The sequence below is a fragment of the Prinia subflava genome, chromosome 15, assembly GCF_021018805.1.
Source record: "Prinia subflava isolate CZ2003 ecotype Zambia chromosome 15, Cam_Psub_1.2, whole genome shotgun sequence".
NCBI classification, from domain to species: domain Eukaryota; kingdom Metazoa; phylum Chordata; class Aves; order Passeriformes; family Cisticolidae; genus Prinia; species Prinia subflava.
In genome coordinates this window covers 9959768-9969426 of record NC_086261.1, presented here as the reverse complement: position 1 = coordinate 9969426, position 9659 = coordinate 9959768, and the positions used below count along the sequence as shown (strand labels likewise).

At 44.4% G+C, this 9659-nt stretch overlaps 1 protein-coding gene across 1 annotated transcript in view; it reads left to right on the top strand.

Moving 5' to 3' along the window:
- Positions 1–8183: 8183 nt before the first annotated feature.
- The window catches only part of TRPM7 (transient receptor potential cation channel subfamily M member 7), a 52422-nt gene continuing 50946 nt past the window's right edge, over positions 8184–9659 (top strand). Inside the window, exon 1 of the mRNA XM_063412284.1 lies at positions 8184–8317. Within this exon, the coding sequence (XP_063268354.1) occupies positions 8315–8317 (3 nt within the window). The 5' untranslated portion in view covers positions 8184–8314. The remainder of the gene's footprint in view (positions 8318–9659) is intronic.

The window sequence follows — 9659 nt, the reverse complement described above, 5'->3', positions numbered from 1 at the left end:
TGCAACACTTCTAGCAATTTTAAATGTTTTTAATATTAAGTGTGGTTGAGCAGAACACTGTTAAAAGCCTTGTTAGTCATACTTGAATAGAAAAATCTTACTACCTTTTCATTGTATGTTTACTGACAACAGCCCCCTTCCTTATGACTCTTAAGTTATCACCTTAAAAATGTTATTAATAAATGTTACTTGGAAAAAAATAGTTGAGTAATTGCTTTGTTCTAACTCATCCTTTACCTGCCTACTGTGAATGTTCATGGCAAAACAATTAACACTTCATAATACCAAGTAAATTAAAAATCCATAATACACCCCCATGAATATGTAATTGCAGTTTTTCTCGATGTATCGAAGTTACAATTCTGCTTGTGAGTGCCTGTGTGATGGGTTTGGTACTTTGCTTTTCTCTATGTTTTTCCCCTGGGATGAAGAGGGAGGAACTGAAGTGAATTGAGCTACATCAGTTTTCCTGGTGTGACTCAGTAAATGTTTGTTGTACAGCTGTTGGTGCTGAGGCTCGGTGAAAGTACACCTGAGAAACAGTGAGCTGGAAATGTCACAGCTGCAAACTGCTCCATGGAAAGAAGCTCCCTGCAGTCAGCAGGAAACAGTGCTGCAGAGGCATCGTGCAGCTGAAGGTGCTTAGCCACGAGGGCAAGAAACAGCCCAGCCTCAGACTTGAAACCCAGGCTGGGTTGGAAGTGTTGGCAAGGGAGAAGAGAAAAATCACTGTACCTGAGTGCACTTGGTATGTGATCCTTGAGACATCCCTACAGCCCTGGGATGCGGTGTTTTGTGTGTAACAGGTTTTTAGGTATTTCAAGTCTCTTTTGCTTGTACACTGGAGGTTCCAGTAGCTTTGAGACATAATAATGGAGTGCTTAACGGGGAGAAAACCCTCCAAAATGCTCTTTGAATTTATTTATTTTAAAAAGTAGAAGTTAAGAAGAACAGACACAGCTGCAATGAGCAAACTCGGTTTTCACTGTCTGTTCCCCATGCATTCCATTATTAAGGCTGCTCCATTTGACACATTGGCTAAACTGTAAATCTCAAAATTGCAAGTAGAAGGGCAGTTTCTTCTAAGGAAGGGGGTGCTTGACAGTTTAGATCAGTCCAATTTTTACAATACAATTCCATTTAGACACAAAAATAAGCTTTTCCCTTTGAGTGTGGAATTAGTGTGGAACTCCAAGGATGGAGACTGACAAAATACAAGTGGCCACAGGCCTGACAGTCTGCTCTGAGTAGGAGGGGTGGAACTAGACAATCTACAATGGAGGATTCCATCTCTACTGGTTGGGTTGTGGTGGTGGGTTTGTTTGTTTGTTTGCTTGTTTTCCAGCTTCAATGATCTGCAGGGGTTTTTTTTAATTAATGGAAAAACAAAAATTTTATCACCACAACATGAGTTAGATTTTTTTTTAAATTTGGAATAATTTACTTACGCTAAACAGATTGAAATATATTTTGAAGTTGTCTTTGGATTTCTAATGCTTTCAGAAGCTAAAGCACTGTTTTGTTTTCAAGTAGCTCATACAGCACATTTTCTGGGTGAATGCTTTATCTCTACAGTTTTTGAGGAAGGAAGGAGGGCAACTCAGACTGATCCTTTTTGTCAGTGGTGAGCAATCAAAGTTCAAGGTTTTGTGTTCTTGAGAGAGGTTGATGATGGAAGCTCAGGTATTTCTGGAATTCCTCTTATTGATAAAGAATGTGCAAGATCCTGTTTCTCTGAATACTGAGGACATCAAATAGCTGAGAATAGGTTTTTGCTTACAGCTCAAAGACCTTTTAACCAAGAAGGTGCTTAGATCAAAGAGCTTTCAGCTTTTTGTTAGAGTTGTGCTCATGGGTATTCTGCTGTCTGGTTTCTGTTCTCTCTCCTTGCTCATGAACATAGGACCTCCTTTCTTTCCTCCTCTTTTCTATTGGAGCAGTACCAGCATGATCTGAAGTGTCTTCACACATTACTATATCTTGGATAATAATATGTTCCTCTGTTCCAGTATGGAGACCATTAATGAGGAGGTTTAATCTTTTGGACTCTATAAAATAAATACAGCCATTGTGACCACCAGCTCAAGCCACCAGTAACAGGAGCTTAAAACAAGCTGATCTTCAGCACATCCTTGTCTGTGTTGTGGTCCCACTGACTTTCTGGGCTTGCATTAATGGTGGTGTACCTACCAGGCTTAGATTTGGAAACAAAAAAGTAAGGGTTTTTGTAGTTTCATCAGAGGCTGAAATGTGCTCATGCTGGTTCTCCCCATATTGGAGACATTTCTGGCAGAAAAGTTGCCAGAAGATGTGAACTTGGGTATTGTACACACTTTGGAATACAAGGAAATTCAACAGGATTGATACATTTAAAAGTTCAACAACAGTTCAGTTAATTTAATTTCTACCTTTGTTGTCATGTGTCCCTTTCAAAGCTACAAGAAAAGTGGTCTCCTTTTAATTAAATATTTATTTAAAAAGGTAATGGAGACTTATGCTGGAGAATTGATCCATCCTGATGGACTTAAAGCGATTGACTACAGAAAGTTAGCAAACAGATATTTATCTAGCTGAGTATTTCTGTGGTAGCTGATTTCAAAAGTCAATTTTCATTATAGTAACAATGGAACCCAGAGCAAGTGTGTGCCCACTAGTACCTCCTTCTCTAAGAAATGGAAGAGCAAGCTTCTGCAGGACAAAGGGACATTTTTGTCATGGTCACTATCACATAAGAATTTCAAATTGTATAATAAGACCTGTCCCATATAGAGTCACTTAAAATTTTATCTTTTGATCATGAGTTACCTATCCCTGGATTTCAAGAAACCCCAAAACATCAAGAAGCAGAGCTCTGTGAACTTACTCTGCTTGGTAAAATTCTGGTACCTTCAGCTGTGTTGCTTTCCATGCTGGTTCAAGCAGCACAGTCCTGGAAGGAGATGCTGCACCTCTGTCTCTTGCACCTGGACCATCTCTGTGCAAAGGCCACCTCACTGCCTGACCATCTGCAGCAGAAACAATTTTCACAGGGAAGCTTTAGAAATTCTAAAAAGTTTTAATTGGAGGAGAAAGTTCAGAAGGAATGAAACCTAGATGAAGTCATTTTAGTTATATTTTTAAAGGCAGGCTGATAAAATCTTGCAAAGGGTCACCATTATGTTGTAAATGCACCCATACAGTTCCTGGCAGTTAGTGATTTTACACATCTAAATAGAGATGTGTGGAGGCACACCCTTGGCAGTTTTGTACAAGACTGTGGCCTATGTTGGTTAAGCTCTCAAACTGTTTTCTGAGCAGGAAGTAACATATCATATTCCCAAATACAGGATATGCTTACATTCTGCTTTAGATGATGGGTTGGGTATTGTATCTATTTTTTGTGCACTCATGGAGCATGTAAAAGAACATTCTGAATTGCATGTGCTCAGTTACCTCATTACCTTGATATTCCTTCCTCTTACTATGGAATATCTTTAATGCAGATTTTAAAACTGGAAAACCCACACTCTCTGTTGCCTCATTTGGATGTGACAAGTCCTAGCACAAAGCTGAACTGGAGTTACTGGTTTTGCACTCTGAGCTTGGTGTGTTTGGTCATCGGGCCCTTTTGAGCTGCCATCAGAAAGCCACCCTCCGGTCCTTTCCTGCTGTTAGTGGGGATTTGCCATTCCCAGCAAAGCACCAAACCACTGGAAAAACTGAGAAGCCTCACAAGCCATTTTCTGCATTAGTGTTGCAAAGTCAGTGGCTGATTTGCCTTATGCTCTGGCCCTTAGTTAACACCTAAATGCAGTTGTTAGAGAGGAGCTGAACTGCACTGGTGGCCTTCAGGTGATAACAGATCAGTTCTCTTATCTCCAAAGCCGTGCTACCCCCATCTTCCCTCTCTGGGGCTGTGGGTTACACTGGGATGCCAATGTTATTTCATCAGTTTTAACACCTGAGCAGTTTTGTTACTTGAATTTAAAGACATCCATTGTCTGTGAGATTGGAGTCTAAATCAGTCACAGGGGATAATTTGTTTAATGACTGTTAAACATGCAAAATTCACCTTTTGTACATTATTCTTCTCCTGGTGTATCTTGAGTTTACCTTGGATTTTATGACCTATTTCTGTACGCTTGTTTCTTTTGAGGGAATATGTCTCAGCTGTTAAAGCTAGCACATTGCATAGCCTAACTACTTTTGCCTTTAAGAGACCTCCATATAATGCAAAAAGGTTGCTAAAACTTTGGGACCTGTTCAGAAGATGTGTGACTCTGGGGTGTACCACAAACCAACAAATTAACCAAAATTACTAAACAATTTAAAAACTGTGAAGTTACACATTTTCTGTTTTATTTCTCCTAGTTTCAATGGCAAGAAGCCTTCTCCTAGCTGTTTCTACTTTATCCCATTCGAAGCAGTATATTTTGAACTGCTGCCAAGTTACGTGATTGTAACACTATTTGGTATATTATAGGAAAGGTATTGGACAAATGTTGTCACAAAAAATCGGCAACATCAGCACTGGAAAATCTTCCACAAATTATGGAGGGGACTTACAGATCCCATTAACCTGTGTCATTGTATGTCTTTTGCCTTACCTGATAAATGTTAAACTTCCATGTGGAAAAAAAGCCATCTTCAGTTTTTAGGAGTAGCAGTCAAAATGTAAACTGCTGAGTTGCCACTACAGCTGTAGCTGGATAAATGATTTACCTGGGTAAATCAGAAAAGGACAAACCTGTGGCCAAAGAAAAAAATAAGGCATTTGGGAGAATTCACCCATTTCAAAAATATGAAAAGTAAACAATAACTCTTTTCTGCCACAAATTACTGTGGGACAAAAAAATGTTTTCTACATAAAATCTGTTTGGCCTTGAGTGGGACATTAACTGGATCTCCTTATCAGTTAGCATTTGCAACTTATTTAACTACTTGAACTCTAGCACTTATTTTGAGCAACTGCAGAATAACAGCACAGATCTGGTAAAACTTTTTATAGTGTCAAACAAACAAAGCCCAAACCAGGTCACTTTCATTTAATGGTAACTCATTTAGTTTCTCATCAAGAGGAATGCTGTGGGTTTTTTTCTATGCATGAGTCAGTGTTTCATCCATGAGAGGGTGAGCAATCAAACAGCAGCATCTTGGCTACAGGATATTGCAATATTGAGATAAGAGCTTCCTAAGAGAGGTTTCTTGTCGTTTAGCACTTACATGGAGTTCGAGTTACAGTTGGTTTAATGGGATCTAGGACCTATTGGGGTTGACATCACAACTTTACTAGTTCTAGTGATGATTACATAATAAACTCAACATGTCAAGGACAGACTGATAGCTTGATTTGAAATATAAAAATGAGATATGAGAACCACATAACAAAAGGAGTTTTGTTTAAACCAGTTCTATTTAATGTGAGATAGCAGATGCTTGCTTCAGGTTAAAGTTCTTTGAATGCTGTAAGGTATAAAATAATGCTTCATTATTTCCTTGTCATTCCCAGCTGACAGCTGTTGATTTGGAAGGAGATAGCAGAGGAATTCTGAGTTGACTTTTGGTGTGAATGAAAGGTAACACTTAGCATGACAAATAGCAAATACTTAGCCTACTGTGCACTGATTTACAAGATTTAACATCTGAATGTACAAGAATTCACCTTTTGGATGACCAACTGTGCTAGCTTAGAGTCTGATCAGCTGATCAAGGTAGTAAGAGGATAAAATGTGAGTTCCTTAGGCCATGTGCCATCGCTGCCAGGTCACAGGGATGCATTTCACTGTGGTGCTGTGTCCTGCCTCCACAGCACTGAAGGCTCATGCTCCCCCAGACAGCATGAGGCAGAGAGGATGTTGATGACTCATTTTCCTTTCATTTTCGTCCCAAGCTGTTCCCGAATGTGCTCTCTCCAACTAAGCTTATCACAGCTGAACTCTCAAACAGTTTGATCTCTACAGTTTTGCAGGATCAACAGGAAAACAAGGCATAGAAATTCCTCACCTTACACACATTCTAAACCAACAGCTTGTACCAGAGGAGACTCATGCCCAGGCTGGCTACTTCTTCCTGATTTCCTTTCTTCTTCTAGCTCATGGATGTACAAATATGAAACTTAGAGGCCAACATGACAATCATGAGAATCAGTTCAGTATAGCTCAAATATTGCTGTGAGATGAGGTGAAGGACCTAGTCATAGAAGAACTGACTCATTAACTTAATGTGGGATGTGAGCTTTAGATCAATTAATTAGAAAGGGAAGAAGAAGAGGGAGAGAGGAAGAAGGAATGAGATAATTTCTCAGAATTGCTTTATGGTGTCAACCATAAAAAATTCAAAAATCCCCCATTTTCTCTACTTTGGAAGATTCTTGAACCACTTCCCAAAAAATTCTACTGGGCTTCCTCTGCTCCTTCTGTTCCTGCTCCCTAAGCCAAGAACTAGCACATGGGAATCTGGGCAGGAACAAGTAGTGGCAGATCAGCAGGCTTGGGACCTCTACACACTAAGAGAGTGAATCGAGTCTCTTTGTTGTGTGATCTTGTACTCAGAACTCATTTTAAGTTTTTCCTGCAAAAGCCTAAATTTCCCTTTCCATGGAAATTGAGTCTTAAGAGCCTAATTTTCATATCTATGTAAGATAGCATGAATTCTTCTGAAGTTAACTTAAAACAAGCATTAGGAGATCCCCTGCAGCTGAGGAACTCCCTGCAACACCCTAGTTCGTGCTGGATGCCTCAGTTGTTGGGTCTTCCCAAATTTGCACCTATTGTCCGCAGCAAAGGTCTTCTGATGGAATTTACAAGCGGACTTGCCCCGCTAAATGGCTGTTAATGCAAGAACGTTTTGTTTCTTGTTATCTAAAATTCTGTTTAAAAAAAAGGCAGCAGAAGTGTCTGCTGCGAGCTAATGCTTGGTTTGATTTCTGACCCTGCCTGTTTGATCAGTGGAGTGGGCTGTTACCCTGTGAATATCAGCCCAGGGTTCAGGTGTGAGCACACAGGTGTCAGCTCAGCCCAACACTAACGCTGGCATTTTGCAGCAAGGGGAGACACAGGATAACTCACAACAGCTGACAAGTGATCATGCCCTGCAATGAAAAATCAAAGGTTTTAAATGACTTTGAATGTTTGGATTGAGTTTATATATAATTACTGCTCTTGTATGGCCATGGTATTTTTAAAAGAGATGATTCTTCCAGAATCTTTTTTTTTTTTTTTTTTTTTTAAATTTAAGGAACACAATTTAAGCCAAACCCAATCTCTCCTTCTTCCCTTACAAATATTGTTAACTCTAGCACAGAGGTTGTTGCAAAAGCTATATAATGACATAAATAGTAGAAATTATTGTATAAGGCTTTTCATTTGTGGTACTGATTCTCCAAGATTGCGTACAGGGACTGAAGAGGACAAGGTTCCTCCCCTGGGCAGTTCCTAATCTAAACTGGAAACTGAGCTGACTGAAGTGGAAGAAATGCATCCTCCTTTTTCCCTCCAAAACGGAATTTCCTCCAGTTTGGCTCAGAAGATGCCTCTGACGCGGTGTTCATGGCGGCACTACCATGTGCGAGCAGGGCTGGCAAGAAAAGCGTGAACTAATCCGAACTCGCACTGTTCCCTGTAAGGAACAAGGAGGAACAAGGAGAAAGGCCGGTCCTCTCCGGGGCCAGGAGCGGGCTCTGATGTGCCCGGGCTGAGGTGAGCCCTCGCTGCCGGGTCCGTGCCCTCGGGCCCCAAGCGAAGCCGCTGCCTCTGCGGGGCCCCTCTCTGAACCGCGCCTTCCCAGCCAGCCGGGTTTCTCCAGAGAAGCTCCATTTTTAACATCTCCGCCTTCACCTCACCGGCAGCACAGGGCGGCACGGCCGCCTGCAGCCACCGGCGCCTTCTCAGGGTATCTCGGGACCCCGCTCGTGTGGAGGGACCCGCAGAGCCCCTCACCTCCCCGGCTGGCCCGCCCCGAGGGCAGCGGGCGCAGCGCCGCCCCCTCAGCCCCCTCCTCCTGCCGGGGGCGGTGCGCGCTGACGCGGCAGCGCCGCGGCTCCTCCGCCGGCCGAGTCGCACAATTATGAGAGAGAGGCGCCGGGCCGAGACCGCCGCCAGCCCTGGGTCCCGGTGCGGAGCCGAACCAGCGCAGTCCTCCGCGTCCCGCGCCTCCCTTCGTCCCCGGAGCGTCGTCCTCGCCCGGCCGCTCCCCACCCAGCCCTCCGCTGCCGCCGAGCCCAGCCCCGATAGATGGAGACAGGCCCCGCCACCGCCGACGCCGAACCACGAGCAGGAGCTGCCCGGCGAGAGGAGAACCAGAGTCGGCGCCGAGACCCAGCCCGGCCCTGAGGAGAATGGTGAGAGCCGCGGGGTGCGGGGATGCGGCGGGGCCGGGCGCGCCCGGCGGGGAGGGGGCAGGGACGGGGCTGCCGGATCAGACCTGTCCCAGCCGGCTGCCGCGGGTCCCGGCTGCCCGCGCCGCCGCGGCCCCTCTGCCGCCGGGGCCGCCTCCCGGCGCCGCCGCTGCGCCGCCCGCCCGCCCGCGGCAAGGACGGGCTGCGCCCCGGGCCAGAGGGAACGCTCGGGCTCCGCGCTGCCGGCCCCCGCTCATCTCCCGCCGCGGGCCCGGCCCTCCCGGAGCTGCCGGCCGGGAGTGCCCGCGCCGCCGGGCGAGGCTCCCGCCGCGCCCTCCCCGCGCTGCCCGGGGCAGGGCCGGGGCCGCGCACCCTCCGCGCCCAGCGGAGCCGGGTCCCGCGGCGGGGGCACCGCACCGCTCCCCGTTAGTGCTCCCAGTGCTGCCTCCGCCCGCCGTGGCGGTGTGGTCTAAAAGCAGAATTCGCACGGTGTCGTTCTCCGGGCTGCAGCAGTCCTTCCCTTCTGATCTTTACGCCTATTTGGTTTTTTTTGCAGTTTCAACGTGTTGTGCATAAGGGAGCATATATACACTTAGAGATGTATGAGTGTCTGCAAAGAAAACACAGTTTTAAATCCAGCTTCTATATTCTAACTGTTAAACGGTTCTTCATCCCTATAAATGTATTCCTTAATATTTAAAGATTTCAGAGTGACTTGTCGCATCAAGTGCTTTCAAGCAATTTTGAAAATATAAGTGTGAAGTCTAAATATATGGATTTCTACAGTCTGCTTGAACTTCTAGTAAGATGCTGTTTCACATTAAATAAGGGTCGTTTATTTCACGGTGTTTTCTTAAAAACCGTGTGCATTCGTTCTCATGAATCTTCCATTTCTGAGTGTATCTGTGAACTGTGGAAATGTGGGCTGTGTTTTTCTAGAAGCTGCAAATCCAGGACTCCTCTAGGAAGAAGCTGAAAATGCAACCTTCCATTCTGACTTGAGAGTGCTCGGTATCTGCCACTTGGTCCTTGCTCTTCTCAGCTGAAGTGATTTAGTGTTGGGTTTAGTTTTGAGAGTGAGGAATTTGGGGTTTTTTTGTTAATTTCGTTTTTTTCAGTTTAGCTCTGGTGGGTTTTTTTTTTTGGTGCTGACATAGCCCTGAAATGTATAGATTGGTTTTAACCGTGACAGTTCTGTAGATTTGACTCGGGAGCCTTTCTGGCAGTGTAGTGTGTTTGCAGTGTTTTATATTTGCTGTGTGTTTACCAAACGTTTTGAAACCTCTGTTAAACAGGTGTTTTGGTTGAGTTGAATGTAGGACATTTTATGCAAGCTCATTTTGCT